General features: G+C 38.8%; 1 protein-coding gene across 1 annotated transcript in view; it reads right to left on the reverse strand.

Moving 5' to 3' along the window:
- prkcz (protein kinase C, zeta) overlaps positions 1-20767 on the reverse strand; it is a 377802-nt gene that overhangs the window by 75599 nt on the left and 281436 nt on the right. The window contains exons 15-16 of the mRNA XM_067970242.1: positions 20041-20120; positions 13077-13166 (exon numbers count right to left, since the gene is read on the reverse strand). Coding sequence (XP_067826343.1) covers positions 13077-13166; positions 20041-20120 — 170 coding nt within the window. The remainder of the gene's footprint in view (positions 1-13076; positions 13167-20040; positions 20121-20767) is intronic.

The raw sequence follows: 20767 nt of genomic DNA on the forward strand, positions 1-20767 counted from the left end.
AACCGGTTCCAGCCAGCTAAGGCCAGCGACTGAACTCAGGTTACTTCAGTTCAAAAGTTGTTCCTGCCTGTGTGTATCAGCAGCTGACGTCTCAGGTTACTTTCTACAGCCCCTGGCCAACAGATACTCACTGATCTGCTAAATGTTTCCAGCATTTTCTGTTTTTGTTTCAGATTTGCAGCATCTGCAGTTTTTTGCTTTTAGTGTTCTTGTCTCTTTCTATTTTATTAACACGAATATGATTAGTACTCCTCTGAACTTTTCTCTCTCATTCCTTTTAAGCTCTAAATACTGTATCCAACACACACTTCCTCTTTTTAACATCTTCAAGGTAATAATCAAGACAATCGAAGACAAGAGCATAACCTGCTACTCCAACTCATTCTTTCCCACGATTTTAAATCTGTGGAGCTCATTATCTCCCTCAATTTTCACTTCCTCCTGCAATCTTCAAGCTTTTGATACCCTTGCGTGACATCACCTTGATTTACCCCAATGCCTTATTTACTCTTTTAAACCTTGATTGTGCCTGCACTATATGCTTTGGCACCTCACCTTGGTTTCTCAGTTAAAAAAAAGACTTCCTGGCTTTCTGGTGATGTATGACATTTTAGATTTTTTTTGTACATGATGGGACTTGTAATTAATTACAAATCACTTTTGCTTTGGAAAAATGGTTTATGCAAGCTATCAGATTTAGAAATATTTTGATTTCCCTTTAAAAGAGTTTTTGAAAACTGATTGAATTTGTATTTAAAAGATTAATATTGCAGATGGATAATCCGGTACAACAGTACACTGTAGTACCTACACACAGCACTACTAAGTAAGAGAAATATCTTTGTGCCCACAATCTGGAATCAGCATGTCCTACTTGAGTGTGAAGAAAAGAATATTAGACCAATTTTAGAATACATGAAATTGTTTTAGAACCAAAAAGTAAAGAATGTGCAATTAATTATTTATGAATTTTTTGCTGGATTAAGTGCTCCAAGAAATCTAAGACACTAATAATTTAATTGAGGGGAAACAACTTTGACAGTGGTGTTGCCATACACAAGAAAGAAAAATCAAGCATTCCCCAAATCTCTTAGATCAGCCTGATCTATTGTGTAGAACATATGTTCAAATTCTTCACATTGAGCAGAGACCTGTGTGGTAATTAATCTTCTCTCACTAATGCTGTTACATGGTCATCTGCGCACGAGGTAAATGGTCCCTTGAAAGTATGCCTCTGGAAACCATTTGAACAGCACTGAGTACTGATACAATCAGGTTATGAAAGCAGCATCACCAAATGCAGACAGCTAATATTCTGCCTTCTTACTTTTGGCTTCAACATCAAGCCATAAGTTACAGGAGATCTGTGTATACTTTGATTGATAAATACTCCAATACTCTGCACTGTGAGGAATTGACTCACTGCTTCCCTAGTTTGGGCTGTACCGCTGGAAAAGGCCATGGACTTTCTAGGTCTGTACAACTCAATATCAAACCACTGTATTTACCCTCTGAGGAGTCACATGTGCATTGCTTATCTCAGAATAACTTGCAGAATAAAAGAAACAAAGAAAAACATAAAAAAATGGAAGAAATAAATAGAATAAATAGCAGAGAAATAAACAGGTCACTAGAGCAAAGGGGAGAAACCAGCAGCAAGAAAGAGCAAGATAAACAATGTGATTAAACAGCCAAGGGCTCATTCACACTACAATTGTAGTATTGGTTTTAGTTGGTTCCACTTCATTCCAATGCTGCAGTTTTAGTATAAATCCTTTTTGCATATGGAGATTGGGCCTGACTTGACACTGGAGTGAAATGAGAGAGACTCCCCTAAGGAGTTTCAGAATCAGTTTGGGACTTGACCTCAGATTTACATTCCACAGATTTACACTTCACACTTTGCACCAATGCTAAACTTGTAGTTTGAATGCATCCTGACCTCTACATGAGGTAATCTAAAATAAAAACAGGAACTATTAGGAAAATACATTAGGTCCACATCTGTAAAAAGAAAAGATATGGTAATATTTCAAGTGTAGACCCTTCATAAAAGGTAGATAAGAGCCCTTTATAGGCCTGAACAAAATGGGGAGGGAAATAGAGAACAAGAGATGAAATCAGGTATAGTGATTCATATCACAGAGGCAGCTAAGAGGTTCTGCGGAAGGGTCTACACCTGAAACGTCAACTTGTCTGTTCTCTCCACACATGATGACCGAACTACGTTTCCAGCGTTTTCTGTTTATGTTTCAGATTTCCAGGATCTGCAGTTTTTTTTAAAATTTAGGTTATTTAGAAACTTTGACCGTGGCATATCAACCAGAAATTTGCAAACCATTAAACTCATTAACTGCCCTGATTTTTACCACCATTTTGTTCAGTCCTATAAAACAGCTTGCTTATCCTCCAGTTTCTACTTCTTATGAAAAGTCTACAGATGAAATGTTAATCTATTGTTCTCCATTTGCAGATGCTGCCTGATATTTTCATCATTTTGAGATTTTTAGCATTTGCAGTTTTTAATTATACAAATATTGTAATCTTAAATTTAAAAATAAAATCCTGGATACAAAAATAGAGAACACAAACTGTGGAAACTGATTTTTCCTGATGTGTTCATATTCATTTGTAGGTAGGAAAATAAATAAGTGAATGAAGATCGGGAGGGGGAATGGAAGGTGCGTTGTGCAAGAAAAGTGCGGTCCCAACACTGGAGCTCTGCCTTATCTGCTGAACAAACATGAAGTCCACACAATTAGCACAATATATACGGTAAAGATGTAGTTGCAATTGGTCCAAATAGACTCTTTTTAAGTTCTGGTGCAACTCACCAAATAATGTGTTATATTAGGAGTCATTTTTGTAGGTTAAATATGAAATCTTTAGGCCAAAAGCATTTAACTGGTTAGGTAACTGAATGCAAGTTAGAAAGGCTGAAAGGTTATGTTTTAAACAGATTAATAGAATGCATTCAATCCTAGTAGAAGTCCATTCAACCACAGTATCATCAGAACCCTAAAGGTATTTTAAATGAAATATAATACAGTAATTTTCTGACTGTACTATTAATTGGTTTTAATAACCCAGTTCTAATAGACTGTCATTTTGAAAGCCTATGCTTTATTACTCCCTCTGACAGACTATGTATAATCTCTTTCTGCTTTGCATGCAGTAATCTTGCCCAGCAGGACACAAGAGAATAGGCAGCTGGTAGCTATGGCATACCATGATTATCCCAGAGTGTAGGAGACCAAGTTGTGAATGTCTTTCTCAAGAGTGGAATAAGCATTTTACTCCATTGTAACCCATGGAGCGCTCTACTTATACAGTACCATGACTGAAGTGTTTTCTTTAAAATGACAAGTATATTTTAAAATGTGCTTTTTATTAATTTTAAAATTGGGATCATGTAACAGGTCAGTGTTGTCATAACAAAAAATAAAAGCAATTTAAAGGGTGCTCAAGATTCCAAGTATTACCCATAAAGAGAATAACATGCCAATTTCCTGTGAACTAGTGTGTTCTCAATAAATGGGCTTAGTGAAGATAAACTGTTAATTGCCAAAGTCAAGGCCTAACAGCCGTGTTTGGCTATTTCTCAAAGAGAAACAGCACAATACATTTCCCCCCACCCCCCCACCACTATCCCTCCTCAAGACAATTATATGAGGATACAGTTCAAAAGGCATCAGTTGCCTTCTGATTGCTCGTCCAAGTGGCCATTATTGTGTTTACAGGCTATTTGACTATGGCGGCATCATTGCTGAAACTATCTTGTTCTCATGTGACATCCGAATACAGGCATTTCCAGGGATCTCTGGATAGTGATTAGACAAGAATCCTGTCCAATTCCCCCCCCGCCAAACTCAAGAGCACTAAGGCCAACTTTAACATCCCGAGACTACTGCCATGCGGAATTATATCAGATCGCTCAGCACAGACCAGGGATCGAATCTAGTACCTTCGTGACCTCTATGACTCAACTACAAACTGGCCAGCCATCGTGGGGAGCCACTGGACATAATAATTTATCTCTTCCAAATTTCGCATAGGTACTCAATCTCACTGTTCTCACTCAATGTCCCAAGAATTTTGTGAATTGTACATCATTCACAAAATGTCATTAATACAATCTCCACCATTTTCTTGTTTCTTCTTCTAAAGATGCTGATTCATGAGGGAATACAGTTGCATGAGCACAAGCGACCCTCCAGTACCTCACCAAGTGGCCATTCTCCACATGGAGGCTAGAACAACCTGCTATTTAATAGTGGTGGCTCCATAGAGAGGTGTGAGCCTTTAGCTTAGTGGTAACATTCCCACTGCTGAGTAGAAGGTGAAGGGTTCAAGCTACACTCCAGACAGCCCCAGCGAGTGGAGACTAGAATGTGGTCTCTAAATACTGGGTTGACATTTGGTGGGGTACTTGAGTCTGGATGGAATGACCGCTTGGTTCATTGGTAATAGAAGTCAGGCCCCACTTCAGACCGTGGGGAGACCAGAACACTGGCTCTGAATACTGATGTCCATCGGGTGTACTTGTGTCCGATGGGCCCCACCCATCATAAAGGGTAGGTGGGGCTCTTTAGCCTTGGTTGCAGCCCACCTAGGAAAAGGTACTCCAAAGATGAAAACCATAAGAAAGGCAATAGGAAACCACCTCAGCTACTCTTCCCTAATAAGTGGCTCAAGAATTTCATGTGTGTGACTTGACTTAGGACCTGCCCTATGGCAGAACACAATGGATGGACAGACCACAGCTGAGCCCAATCACATCCACACATTCCAATAGTCAATCGAAAGCTTTTAGGAATTGGAACCCTGCCTCATTTTCCTATACTCACGAACTGTGCTGAGACCAACCGGCACTCTAACTACTGCCCCGGATGATGTTCGCTAATTCAGCACAGACCAAGAAACAAATCGTGGACTTTATGGTCAACATGGCTTACGAGCATACTACACAGTTCATTCTTCCAGTGAGCTCATATAAGTTTAAAATTAACTGCACACAAGTGAAAACAGCAGTTTTAAACCAAAATACAAGTTAATGAGATCCAAAAAGCATTTTAATCAAAGCCACACATGTATTACATGTGATGAAGGAGTTAATCTCCAACCATATTAAGATTTTGAACTCCTGATAAATTAAGAAATCACAGCATTGCTACTTTGACAATTAAATTGATGGGTGTGGGCACCAATCAAACAAAATCAAATCCTGTACATAAAAACTGGGCCACTAGGAACAGAACATAATTGTAAGGAATGGGTCATTCAACTCAACCACTCTGCCAGAATTATTGAAAAGAATAAAGGAAATGTTCTAATTTGGAGCAAAAAAGGCCTCCATCATGCTCCCCTCAAAGCAGGTAATTAGACTTTTCTGTAAACTAAACTACCATGCAGAAAATCGCCTGTGAACCCCCTGCATGAGGGGAAATGAATGGGAACCAAATTATAGTCTTCAGAATTGTCTCAGAATTGAAGGAAGCATGAAGATGATAAAATTAGTGCTCTCGCAGCACGCCAACTTCCTCTGCCTGATCATCTTCCCAACTGCAAATGGCCCTTTATTCACACCAGGTGCAAGACAATTCATAAAATGTGCAATGACATGCACAAATAAGATACAATAATTGCATTCATAAATCAGTCAAAAATAATTTTCCAGCTTTGTCTCAGGTAGCACTTATTCTGTTAAGAAAACTTTCCTATTTCTTTCCATTACATAATCATATTGTCTAGGATGCCTCAATTCACACCAATAGAGGGTGATCATTTATGATACGTGGGGCAGGCTTGATGGGCTAGCTGGTCTTTTCCTGTCCGTCAATTTCGTATGTTCGTATGATACTCTGGATTGATCTTGTAATGGTAAGAAAGCGCAACGTAGGTCAACTTGTTTTTCAATTTCAACTCCTTCCCTTTGGGCAAGTTCCCTACTACTATCGATGCAGCTCTCCAAAACTTCCTAGCTGCAATCCATCAGGAAGCTGAGGCAGAAGACTTTGTAGGACAATAGGCCACTCAGGTTACAAAGTATTTATAAAGCCCAATGCATTGGTCTTCATGCAGATTTATTGACCTGAAAACCGAGTGTGCAACTTATTTACTGTGATTTTTTCCTGGTTAACTGTCTAGCAGAAAGTTATGGGTATAAATTTTATAGTAGAGGAAGTCAAACCAGAAAGTTTCACAGTTATTTCAATGCTGATGTGCAGCATGTGTTCCGAAGAGTTGGAGTGTAAACCAGGTAGGACTGATCAGCCTCCCAGCCTCCATAAACTTTAACTCATCCAAAACCTTGCTGCCCATATCCTATCCAGTCCTGCTCACCCATCACCTGTGCCCTTGCTGACCTACATTGGCTACTGCTCCCCGAATGCTTCAAATTTAAAATTCTCATCCTTGTCTCCCCACCTCCTTCTCCTTCTCCTTTAAGTAGTAGATTGCTGGATCACAGCTTTCATGGGCTCTGTGCAAAAGGGATGTTTTGTTTACTCCCTAAAGACCAACCTGGGCTTGCATTAATTTTAGGTAAAAACCTTGCAGAAAATTGCTTTAATTACACGGGATTAAAAAGCACAAGTTAATTCTGCTTGTTACTTTGTAAATTAAAAGTCAAGTGTGCAAGGATTTAGTCATCTGTGGTAGGCAGGATCTCCAGTAATCTTCATGCATTAGCATAATTAAATGTACAATAACAGTTGTCTGGGATTGTGCTGCAAGGCAATAACACAAATCAATAGACTCTGATACCAAGATCATGTTACATCTAGTGAAATACTTAAAACAGTGTTAAAACCAGATTACTGTTCTTCATCATTTGCTGTTTGCTTTTATTTATCAATATCACACTCAGATTCATTAAAAATAAACCATGACACGATAGTAATCTTAACTTCTTTTTGCTTGCCAATTCATTCCCCAGGTGTTTACTCCTTACAGAGGAACAGTTCCACAAGTGCCGACTGCCCTCTAGAAACTCACTCAAGTGGCCTTTATTCATGTGCGAGCCTCGACAGCTTGCTATTTGACTGCAAGCAGGAATCATAGCTGAGCTTATAGCTGAGATCAATGGATGGCAATCACGAGCCAGAACCATGGCTGATTTTCTCCTCTCTAACCAAGGGGCCCTGAGGCCAATTACAGCATCCTTATTCCCACTCTGGCTGAGATCAGTTGATCTCGTATAAACTGGGATTGAATGTGATGTTCCAGGTGTCACCAGCTTAGTTAATTACTGCATAAACTTGCTGAGCCATAATAACTTCATTTCTTCCACTCAAAACTCAGTGAACCATCAGGGGAGCTGTGGGAAATAATTTTAAGGTGTTATGTTCCCTTCGACGACCAAGTGGATAAAAGGCACTGACCATTGTGGTACTAAGTCATGTAGACTGGAATGCCACAGATTCAATTCTTGATCTGCACTGAATTAGCCTCTCTCTGTTGAGGCATCAGTTCGGATACCATAATTGACCTCAGGATCACTGGACTGGGGAAAGGGAAAGAAAGTACCAGAAGACTGCCAGAACCCATGGAACTATATCTAGTAAGAGTAAACTCCTTGAGAAAAGGGGAGGAAATTCAAAATTTACAAAAATTGTTAGAGATTTCCTAGAGATATCGCGTACATAGGAGGTCCCTTTATCCAATAACTGTTACTTAAACTGATGGTATCATTGTTGAAAGCAGCCAAAAAGATAATTGTGAAATTAACTCCATGGGACCTTATTAATATTCATAAGATTAACCTCATTGTTAGCGAACATTCATCAAGTATGACATCAGGCTTAACTGTATGAAAATTACTGAAAAGCAAGCAATACGATAAATGATTTCATTAATATTTTAATTAATTAGCCATTATATCTAGTAATGCATCAAAAAATCAATTTTATCAACTGAAAGTGGAAGTAAAGGGAAATGGTGTTGATTTGTTAGTGATTAAATTAGAAGTTTAAAGATTAATTAATTGGTTTTCAATTTTATGAATAAAACTCGTTCATTGTTAGCTCATTTTCTGCTCTTGTTACAGCAAAAATAAATAACACCCCGTAGAACATGAATGGTTATCATGCCAAATTAGCTCATAGATCAAACTCCTCTGGGTATATTTTTTTTGTTTCGTATTTTTCATCGAACACAGGGGATATTACGAATGAATTATTATTATAATACATACTAAATGCGATTATGTGGAAAGAGATGGTTGGAAAAAGTTAAGTTTGTATTGCAACTTAATAAAAAAACTCTATACAGTAATGCTAGCATCAGTGCTTCCCACCAAGAAGTTGTTTCATACTCTCCTCTGCCACAGCCCTTCCGTAGTTACAATGTCTGTGTGTGTTCTTGCGTGCGGGGAGATATTGAGGTGGTATGGGGACTTTGGGTACAGTCAGTTTAGCAGGAATATCAAAGCAGAAGATTGTTGTGGTAGACAGGATGATGTGAATTTGGAAAATCTTGAAGTTCTGCATGTCAATGTGAATTTAGGAATTCTATGCTGTGAAAGATTTATGAACTGAAGGTGACATGAGAGAAATTGAAATATTTTAGTAGTTGAGTGGCATCTTTAACATCTGCTAGGTAGCATTTGTGTGAAAACATTTGCAATTCCAGAGAGGTGGGAAATAAGAATGTAAATAGCGTTAGCGAACACATAATGCAGTTTCTGGCACTGGTTAGGAATATATTTTGATTATAAATGCAGTGGCCTTGATTATTTTTTTTAACAGGGGTTACAGCAGGAACGGTGCATACAAGCCCAATAGTGGACGGCGTTCCCGGAGAGTCCTGGGACGTGCCCGGAGAGTCATTTAAATAAAACTTCCCGGAGTCCCGCCCGACAACCGTCCAGATTGCCACTAAAATCAGGCGGGGGCCTACTTAAGATGCAAAATATCTTTCTTAACTATTTGAATTAGGCTATCCTTTACAGTGAATAGACACAATAATACAAAGACAGAAATTTTAGGAACACTGTCTCTTTAAAGACATCTTAGCATCAATCACTTGATTCTCCATTCAGATGAAGGATATATATCACTGCCAATGATCACTGGGTGAAATTGCCACAATTCTACTGTTCTATACTACCTATCAAGTGGTAACAACATGCAATGCATTCTATAGACCATTTAGTAAGACACTGTGGAATAATAAGTATGCCTATAGTCCGATCTATGTTTAAAAAAAAATTGAATGTCACGCATGTCTCAGAGTCTCTTTTGAGCAAGCTGATTGGTCTGTGGGAATCATGTGGTATTAGCAGTCACATGGTTAGCTTGCTCCTGGGCTAATTCTTAACCTAGACTACCTAAGTCTCGAGTCAATCCTGGATTTTGCTTCCCTACCCCAGACAGATTCTGGACCCAGATTCCTCAGTCCAAGGCCAAAAGGTATCACTCTCTTCTGCCTTTCCCAACCTTCTCCCTGCTCCTGTCAGCTGAAGCCTTTCCATTATCTCTCATCCTCGATATCGATCCTCTATGGTGTCCTGGATTCCACGGTTGGCTGCTCTGCTCCCCAGGTCCAGTGCTCGGGCACCCCTCCAACCATGCAAGATATGCATGACTTCGGCTGACAGTAATAATGTCTATATATTAGGTTGTATGTCAATTTTGCATCCTGGCGGTCCGAAGGGACAAAACTTAATCTTCACACCTGCCTCTTTCCACTCAGGGCTGGTCACCATTATATAGGAAATACATTTTTTTTTACCTCAACTTGAGTCTTTAAATGACAGGAAAGTTGGGATAAGGTAGATGAGTAGAACAGGCAACATGGAATTCTGGAAATTGGTACAACCAGGGGTTCATTATACATTGTGTTACTTCAATTTGATAATGCTCCGTCTATCTTTGTCTTTTCTTATCTTCTAAGTTTTTTTTAGAAAAAGCCATTTGTCCATGAGCAACCCCACTGGACATCAATTTGCCTCTATACGATAAAAAAAGTCTCGACTTTTGGGTATCTTCAGTTTTAATGTAAAGCCATATTACAACATACCAAGTGGAAGCCAAATGCCACAGAACAGAACAAAGTAGCAATGCCTGAAACAAAAGGGATTCCAGGGCAACCGTGAACAGCTCCAAGGGCTCATATTTCCTTATGCTAATCCTGATTCACTTCCCTTATTCTCCTAAATGAAACCAAATCCACAGGTGTTCCCGATATAAGTCAAAAACATACAGTTGCAAGACAGTTTTAAAACATTAAATTAAGGTCCACAGCAGAAGCTAAAGGAGTCAAACAAAAAGCCCAATTTCTCCAGGCTACTTTTGTTGCATGTAGACCTGTGGTCTGGTAATAGGTTGCAAGTCCACAATAGCTGCACTCTGCACTATTATAGAACAAGGTCCCAAATTTTGATGTGGTCACTAGGATTATTACAGGTATAAGGATCACAGTACAAATGAGTGTTTGCTGTAATCAGTACACCACAATGCAAATCTTTCATTTATCATATGCTTTGTAAAAGCTTTCCTACAAAAAGGTTTCCATCAGTATAGGTGAATATTTTTTCTTGCACGTTAGCATTGAACACCTGAGCAGCTACTCATTTAATATCTATAAAGAGACTTCAACAAGTACACAATATAATTTTAGGAGGTTGAATTGTAGCTCTCTCCCCATTTAGAGCATCAACCTAAAAGAGAATCCAAAATGCAGAATCTTGAGCAACTCAATGGAAATTAAGCCATGCAAAAACTGACAAGATACTAATAGGCCATCTACAAAGGTTCCTCAAGTAACTTTGTGACAGATTGGGACATTCAGTACCTCATTTACACAACCAGTTGGATTCCAGAATGAACTCAGCATCTACTAGAACCTTCCTTCCAATCACAGTATGACCAGACTGAATTCCACTTTTTAAAAGTATCCCAGACTGAACAAACACCCTTGAAGGGTAGGTTTCACGTCAAGATGAACTTCGAGGAGCCGCAGTGTAAAGCAGGCACGGATTCTACTCAGATGGCTCGTACCCTGCCAATCTATTTGTTGCCATGGCAATTAGTTTTTGCAGACCACCTCCTGCTGATGTACTGATGCAGGGAGCCGCAGAGTGTGCACGCATGGATTGATACGCACATGCCCTACAGAAGGAAACATGCAAGCCAGCAATAAAGGTACCCTGCTGAGAATTTGTAATGTAAACCAAGTCATTCAGGTATTAACAGTCATGATGAAAATACTGTTTTAGGGACAAATTGCATTAAAATTCAAAGATGTGTCAGAAAAAGCCAATTTTAAAATGAAAATTGATCTTGTTACAGACTAGCTTTGAAAGCTCTCATTATACAACAGCTATTGTCCAAACATTTAGCAGGTTGCAACCTTTCTGGTCTTTCTTTATTTCATCAAAATTACTATAAGCCATTGCTCCTCTGAACTTTTCTTTCGTCTTCCTCCTAAGGTTCAAATAGATCACTTACATGTTTCTTGTACCCTCACTGTATCAAAATGAAGATTTGTTGTATTGTCTCCTACTCTATCGTATTCTTTCCCAGGACCTCAAAATTGTTCAACTTCTTACCTTCCTCAGTCTTCTCTTCCTCCTGCAATCTACAAACTTAAAATCCAAGCTTGACATCATCTAATCATTACTTCTTGATTCATCTGGTCTTCTCTCCTATTCTTTTGAACCTTGAGCCATGGCTCTTCACCTAGGTTTTCCAATTTTAGAAATACTACTTGGATAGAGTAATTAATTGCATTGGGGATAGAATGGAGAAGGTAGGAGTCACTTTGATTCACAGAGGCCAAATGTTTACCAAATCATTATACACTAAGTTGTGACGGTAAAATAGTTGTCATTGTAACAACAAACGATTTGATGTAATTGCCATCTTGGTCCCTTTAAACTCTTGTCAGCCAGATTGCTATCTGAAGGTCACAACATTCTGCTCCTCCAATGTAGCTGTAATATGACTAGAAATCTACAACAGCAATACTTTCTCTGCACACTAGTCTCTAATCAAGTCATTCACCTCTCCTCAAGCACTTGCTCCAACTGTTACATTCATTACAACAGCAGCAGTGTGCTAAACCCTGTGGTGTTCATATTAGCAGAAATGACAAAAAAAAGAAAATCACAATAATAGAAACCATCTACTCCTTTTTAACTCATACGTGAAGACCTTAAAACAACCCTCTGAAAGGTGTAAATGTACTTCTCATGTATCCCCATCCTAGATTCAGAAGAAGGCTATTGCCTAAGCAGATATATTGTGTAACTTTTAAAATAATGCTAGGCTATGTTTACAGCAGACTTTTATTAGAGATTTGACTGCAATTTAGAATAGCCCCAGAATTGTTAATCACTTTCTCAAAAGAGCCACTTCACCAATATAAACAGAAAAATGTTGGAACTATCCCCATGAGGAACCACCTGGCATCGCCAACTCATTGCTCCATAAAATGGTCTTGCATTGAGACTGCCATCTCACCATGTGAAGAGCCAACAGAACTGCACAGTGTTCAAATTCCATATGCCACTGGCGCTGCCTGTTCTTCTACATTTTGCCTTCACCAGAAAAAAGCCTCCCATTCAAATGAATGGTTTTGTGGAGAAAAGAGTGGCTTTGTGAGGAAAAGAGCTTAATACTGAGGTCAATACAAAGAGTTTATTCAACAATAAATAAGTCTGTTTAGAAGAAAAATTACTCATTGACAGTGCACGTGTTCAACACCTGTTTTCACTAGTCCAAAACACAGTTTTACTGGATCAAATCAGAAATCCAGTCCTAGTTTAAAATTCCGGACACAGCTATTCAAGTTCAAGGTTGTATTACAATTAATAGTCCAGTTACACACCAAAGTAAGCAGGATATGATCCTCAACCATTCAGGTTATGACCAGATTAGCATTACTCCTGCACAAGCCAATTACATCAGAGTGATGTGCCTGTTCTGCTGAATAAAGAAACAGCAACAGCTCAATCACCACATGGTATCCACTATCTCATTATCTCTGAAAAGTAGGGCTTGGCATCTGCAAGCACATCTGCCCATCACGAATAGCAAAAGACTGACAGCTTGTCAAAGAGATGTATTACTCACCAGATCCCAGTCTATGCTGCGGAAAAAGGTGTGAGCCTGGATGTCGGCAAATCCTGTCTGCGAATGACACCCAAGTCGCTCTTTAGGGTCCTGTGAACAATTTAAACAAATAAAATGCAAAGTAATGCCTGTTCAAAGATGATTAGAAGAATAAGCCCCATTTTCATTATGAAGTTATAAATTCTCTCCAGTTAACATTTTTTTAAATATAATACTTAAACAGCTAAAAGGCTTGGCTTATGATTTCAAATGACATTACAGGGTGTTCACTACTGTGTGCACTTTCATTTTAGTACACAAGCTCCTTGCTCCTGTAGACACCATAATGAGGACAAAGTATAGAAATGTTACTTTAATTACCTGAATTATTTCAGTGTCTTATAAAAAATAACAACTTTCCCAGCATTACTAAGTAAGTTTCTTCCCCAATTCTTAATCTGGCTGCTAGGGCATTTATCTAAATATTTCCTTAATTGAAAACAAACATATTTGACATTTGCCTAAAGCTATCCCATATTCAGTGCCGTTTAAATATATTTTATTCAACTTTTAATCAATTTATAAAAGGAAAGTGAGCACAAGTTGCAACATTCAACAGGAACAATGAATCTGCTCCATACACCCATTGCTCAGTACTCAACTGATGTGGCTATTTATCATAGATTCTTTCAGTTACAACGTAACCCCACTAAAGGTTCCAGCTGTCTTAGTATAGCTCAACATATCACAAAGCAAGAGTACAAAAAATATTACACAATAAATACATCAAAAGCACTCAATTTACAGCAGCTTATGTCAGTTCTGTTGACAAGTTCCCATTTATTAATGAACTAAGCAGGGTTCAATAGCACAATCCCAGCTCAATATGGAAATTTATAACGGTGGATTGAGGTGCTGGCTTACTTCCACTGTCAATTTTCAAGGAAGGCAATTCAATGGATGCACATTAACTTTTTTCCCTCCACTCGTGCACTTACACACTTGGTGCATAGGTGGGGGATCTTATTACTACATGGCAGGCAGACATAAGAGCAGATGCAACAGCAAAAGCAGTGCAGATGTGGCGTCTACATGATGGGTCGAAAATAAATTTGGCAACTTCTTGCACTGAGTTGTCTCTGAAATAGTCCTGGCATGAAACACACCCCAAAAGGAGATTTTACCTGAAGTTGGGAGTGATTTGTCATTTATAATACACAGGGTTTATATTGTCTCTTGGAGAGTGGTTTCAAACAGAATTCAGGTCCGATCCAACCTCCAGTTAAGAGTATGCATGAAAAGAATTAAAGGACAGGAGGAATGGATGGTCTCATGGGGTGAAAACAGCTCACTGAGCCTCCAGATGTGGCCCTATATCTCACTTAAAAGCTTCAGTTTCAATTTGGGACTGCAGCCAACTTTTGAACACCATCATGGTTAGTTGGCCACCTTGTTATTTTTCCAGCTATTAAGAACTACCCACCAAGAATGAAACCACACATTTTTGACAGGGTTAACAAAGGATGAACAGATTTCCCAAGAGGGAAGTTGTAAGTTGGTCCAAAAGGGGAGGACTTTGGAACACTCCCCCTGGAGACAAATCAGTGTCCTCTGTCTCTAATCCATATCTCCAGCATATGTTAAAAGTCGCAAATTCCCATTCAGTACAGCTTGCTCAGGATACATTAAATCCGGTCAATTATTTCAAACAGTATCAATTTAAGCTGAGTATTATAAAAAGCAAATTTGATCCCTTTGCAAATACCTTTCCATCATTTCTGCAAAGTTTTGTACTTGAGCAGAATGGCCTGAACTGAAGTTCAGAGGAAAATCTATTAAGATTTAAAAATTGAGTAATTTAAGACACTGCATTAGAATACCCTAAAAGTTCCTTTATAGTTGCTTAAATTTTATGCCTATTTTCCAAAGAGTCTTGAGCCATTCAATCGTATGTCTGATTTGCAACAAATAAGTTCCACAAAAATACAAAGGAAAAGAGGAATATCACCGAAACATACTAAATTTCTGAAGGAAGGAAATCACTTCTGAAAAGAATGGGAAAACTTGCTAACTTGGGGTTGAAAGTAACATGTGTCTGAAAAAATAGAAGGTGTCACAGCCATTTTGTAATAGCTTTCTTGCTAATTTCTCAATAATTCTTTCGAGTCTGTTTGGTTTAGTCAGTGTGATCTATTCTTCCAACATGTCTTTTTTTCATTATACCTTCAATGTGGAGCTGTCATTTAGAATTTGCTTGGGTACCATAAAGCAGCAAAACAAAAAGCAGCATTTAAAACAAATGAGAGCAGTCTACTGGGGCATGCTGGAGCACAAATGTGGAGCATCTCAGACTCAATCCAACTATCTACTGAGGGAAGAGAGAAGGAAAACAATGAATAGGGAATCTTCATTGGGTTGCTTTTGTGTGCCCCCTGGTGGTTGGCCAAAAGCAGCAATGGCCTGGGAGGAAGCTGCCTGCTGTTTTGGCCACAAGACATGCATGGCCCAGGAGGGATGAAAGAAGGTATCATTTCCTCAAAAAAAAACAAACACTTAGAAAAACAGTCCATTTCAGCATTCCTTTTTTCCTCCCACTCTTCATTCCAGTAAGAAGCTGCCAACTTGGAATCTGAAGCTACCTCATACCTAACCTTTTACTGTAAAGTCTAGAATATGTAATTTTTTAATGTCTTCTAAGCAGAGGCAAGTGACTCATATGGCAATGTGACTTGTAAGTTCTTTACTGAAATGGCAGTTATAAAACAGATGTGGCTTTATATATTGAGGATTCCAACAGCTTGGACCCGAGTGCTGACTAGAATACGAAGCACAAAATAATTGCAAGTTTACCTCCTTGTATTTGATATGATATTTATAACACTAACGGCAGGAACTTTCAAAATGTAAAAGATGTTTCTTCCGATTTATTGACTATAAGCTCCAAATGTATATGAAAACAAACATTGCAATTCTAATGGTTTCTTCTTTGTTTGTTGTTAATCTTTCTGCACTTCAATTAATCTTGCTGTAAATTTTAAAAAAGCCTCCCGGAAAATATTTTTGGTCTTTGATTCACATTTGGGTTAAGTTTTATTTCTTGGACCTTTTTAAACCTTCTAAATTTGTCACTGTAACCGTCCCTAATTAAACATCCGTACAAAATTTTCTGGACATTTCAACAAAGTGACAGAGCAGTATTGTAAGATTGTGTAGAACAGAGAACTATTTCTTAAACCAACAGGATGCTGTTCAGATTAACTAAAAGTGTTAGTTTGTTACAATTTAGATGCAGAAATGTTACTGTAATCCAAACTGGGTAATGACAATAAATGAAGAACAGCACAACCACTCAGGTCCTGAAAGTCTTAGTGGCTGTGGCAGATGCATCGTGGACCAACTCAGCCCTGACCAACTCAATCGCTCTGTATAGCAGTGAATTACAGGTTGGCACAATCCCAGGCAGCAGCTGTCAGGCTCTCAGTAAAGGCATCTCCCAGTCTGACATCTGCTATTGGTAAAATGGAAAAGCAGACCTGACTAGAACAAAGTTCAATTACACCATAATATCGCTTCTGATTCAATGGGCAGAGAGTGAAGTGCGCTAAATTAGTGGAGAATATTTTAAAAAACACGATCTTTCACACAGCTTCTACTGATGGTGTGGTTCTTCTAGATGGAAAATGCAGTGGGCTTTACTGAAAGATTTACATATCAATACCACGCAAACGTCAACAACCGTTAAATTATAACCAAAGCAGAAAATTATTGTAGACAGCTGTGTAAAATTTGTACGAGATGCCTCAACTCAAACGTATTGATAATTTGAGAACTGTAGCAGGATTTCTGCACCACACCCAAAAATAATTAAAGGTTTGGATTTTTGATTTTCTTCACCGTACAATAGAAAACTGGATAAAAGGTATTTAGGATAGTGTTGCAAGGCACAGAGGTTCAGATGATGATAAACCACAAGAGTGAAATTTTGTAACACTACATTTCCACAGATATATGATGCCTTTGGAACAAGGAGGCCTGGCTTGTTTGTACTATAGAGTGCAACTGACAGGGGATGTCTGTGTCTTCTCCCTTCAGCTACATTTATATAATGTAAAAGCACCTACCATCTGAAAGTACACTCCTACGGATTTTATTCTACAAAACACACGCAAGCCTTAAACAAAATAGAACACACACAATTCTTGAGCTCTTAGCTATAAGGAGCTTAGGGAGAAGCTAATATGTGAGTAGATCATTGACTGGTGCTTACCCATAAAACGCCTCTGGTCATAAATAATATTTTGCTTTTTTTAAAAAAAAGAAATCTTAATTTGCAGGGCTCCCCTATGAAGGTCTTTAGACATTTAGATTAACGACAAGTGTGTTAGTTTAGTTACCATTTCGGTGCAGAAATATTAGACAATTTTAATTATGCTGAACAGTGTCTATGTGGAGCATTGGGGTGGGGGAGAAAGGTAAAACTCAACCACAAATAGCCTGCATAAGAATGACAAAGATCCTACACTGTTAAGTAACTTCACTGAAGGGTAAGCTAATGTTGATTTCACCCCATCAAATCTACGAAATGGGACTCTATAGTCAAGTATAAATTAGTAATGCTAGTTACTAATGGAGTTACTTTCTCACTTAACAGGAAGTTGTTGACTGGAAGGAGGGCCGGCTGAAGACAATTTATGCATCAACCCCTCCCTCTTTGTCATGGAGTAGGACAACATAAACTCACGCAAATGATATCACACACACATTGAGGAAAGTAGCAAGCTTCTAACTACTTAACTAAAGGGAGAGATGGGAAGTGGTCAGGAATCAAAGAGTGGATCACTCACACACACATATTTGTTAGTGGCCTCAGCAGTCACTTTCCTTCTCATGCCTGAACAGAAGAATATTGATATCTTGAGGTAAAGGGAATACTCTGAATTTCAACCTCTGATTAAACTGCTTCATCAACAGGAATTCATAAGACATGAAAAACAGACTGTGAGGCAAGCAGGCATCATGAATACTTCTCTCTTCACCGTTAGCAGGGTAATTCAGCACATTGATGGTAAACAAACATAAGAGATGTAAGCATTCTATCCCTCTTTTGACTTGTGAAATCAAATTTCTGAGTACAATTCAGACAGATGACATACATGTCTGTAACCAGAGGACACAAATTTAAAGTAAATGGCAAAAGAACCAGGAGCAAGATGAGGAGACTTTTTTTAAAAATGGAGCGAGTTATGATCTGGAATGCACCACCTGAAAGGGCGGTGCAAGCAGATTCAATAATAACTTTCAAGAGGGAACTGGATAAATACTTGAAGGTGAAAAATTTGCAGGACTATGGGGAAAGGGGCAGGGAAGTGGGACTAATTGGATAGCTCTTTTAAAGAGCCGGCACAGGCACGATGGGCTGTTTGGCCTCCTTCTATGCCAAATCATTCTATGATTCTATGTCAATTCCCTTTCTGTGTCTTACTTCCTGTCTCATCTTGGCTCACTTGGCAACGTTCTTGCCTCTGGCTCAAACTCCGTTCCTAGCTTCGGCAAGGATGTTGGGCTGCTGCATTGTCGAATATGCTGTCCTTTGAACGAGTACATTAAACCAAGATCCCGTTTGCCTGTTCCTGTGGATCATGGACATTTCAAAGAAGAGCAACAATTTTCCCAGTATCTTGGCCAACATTTCTACCTCAACAAACGCCACCAATAAATCAGCTCAACTGGTCATTCAGCTAATTCCTGTTTGAGGGATCTCGCTATGTGCAAATTGGCTGCTGTGTTTGCTGACATAACGGTAACTCAATTTTAAAGTAATTAATTGTATGCAAAGCACTTTGGGAAGCTTCTGGAAGATGTAAGTTGCTATGTAGATGCAAAGCAGTCTTTTTTCCTCAGTAGCAAGAATTAGTTTCTACTATGTTGGAACACCATCCTTTCACCTCTGGGGCCTTGTGTTTAGATACAGTTCAAAGTTCATCGTTGCTCATGTGTTTAAATGTCATATTACACCAGGAACATGTAGGGTTTCAAAATCAGACCCAATATATAACCCCCAGTGTGGAAATTCTGCATGGCAAAGCCCAAGAGTCATATATCTTACCCAAGCACTTTCAATGTGGACATGATCCAACAAAACATTCAGTTTAATAGCATTTGGGTTTATTAAGTCAGACAGGCAAATAATATTTTTCCTCTTCACATATGGATGGTGGGTCAATTAAGATAAATGTAGGACAGTTTACCATGGGCATCAACATAGCAAATATGTATTGTGTAAAAAATACCAAAAACCTTAGTTTAGCCTAGCCACAGTGCAGAAAAATGAGAAAGCTGGCTCTGAGTGCATGTATAAATAAAATGGATTTTACTCTAATATTTGCAGTCTCTTAAATCCATTCTTAGTAAGCCCAAGTTCACAGCATAAAACTGCCCAGAAGATGGCACGGAACCGTCAGCCCCACTCAAGAAAGTTCATAAGGACAACATGTGTGGGAAATGGAAATGTTACGCGATTGCAGTAGGGATGGCACTCTTCTGAGGCTGGGCTTAAGGCACATTGTTGGGGACAAGTAGAGGAAGCTTATTTTGCAACTACCTGTGCTACCACTCGGAGTGCCAAAAGTGGTACATGCCTCATTTCTCAGGATTGACAGCCCCCACATCACTTATCTTGATGATCCAAAAATTTACCAATAAAATAAAAATGTGTGCACACTAAGTTGACAGTGATACAGTCGAAACCAAAAGACTCCTTGAGACCACTCTCAATGCTGCCGCCTAACCAATACCCAAGGTCCTTATTTTTTCATTCTGATAGAGATCAGTATATGCCTAATCTTCCTACACACAGCATTGGTAGCACAATGAAAACAATCATGTCAATAGCTCCTTTTCTCCCCCTTCTTCAACATACATTATTGTTTTTGGGTTGTAATGGACATTTTGTTTTAAAACTAAGTTTGAACAACCAGTCTCTTACCTTATTTAAAAATCCCTTCAGGACACTGGCTGCTTTTACAGAAAGTGATCTAGGAATTCGAATGGGCTTCTCCAGAATAACTACAAAGATAAAAAAAGTGTAAAATCTGTTGTTGGATTTATTACGGATACTAATTTTCTACATTCCACAATCGTGTTTTTTTTTTAAAAACTGTCTTCAATTTTCTCTTTTTTTAAAACTTTCTGTCAGATCTCTTAGCATGACATTAACTATAGCTGAAGGAACAATGTGGCTTAATGGGATAGATCCTATTCTTCAATTCTGGGACCCAACCTTCAATCCAGACCAAATTGTTGTGATGAGATTTCTTCCTTCTGCCATAGGGGTCCCAAGTGAATTTGCTGACTGTCAAATCAGTTCCTAGTATGCACAAGTTCACAGCATAAAACTGCCCATATGTTGGCACGGAACGGTCAGCCTCACTCAAGATAGTTCATAACGACAGCTTGAGTGGGAAGTGGAAATGTTACACTATTGCAGTAGGGGGGCACTCTTCTGAAGCTGGGCTTAAGGCACATTGTTGGGGGCAAGTAAAGGAAGCCTATTTTGCAATTAACTGTGCTACCACTGGGAGTTCCAAAAGTGGTACGTCTCATTTCTCAGGATTGATAGCGCCACATCACTTATTTTGATAATCCAAAAATATACCAATAAAATAAAAATGTGCGCACGCTTTGAGTTGACTGGGTGATACAGTTCTGGTCAC

This window comes from Heptranchias perlo, chromosome 32 (genome assembly GCF_035084215.1).
Source record: "Heptranchias perlo isolate sHepPer1 chromosome 32, sHepPer1.hap1, whole genome shotgun sequence".
NCBI lineage: Eukaryota > Metazoa > Chordata > Chondrichthyes > Hexanchiformes > Hexanchidae > Heptranchias > Heptranchias perlo.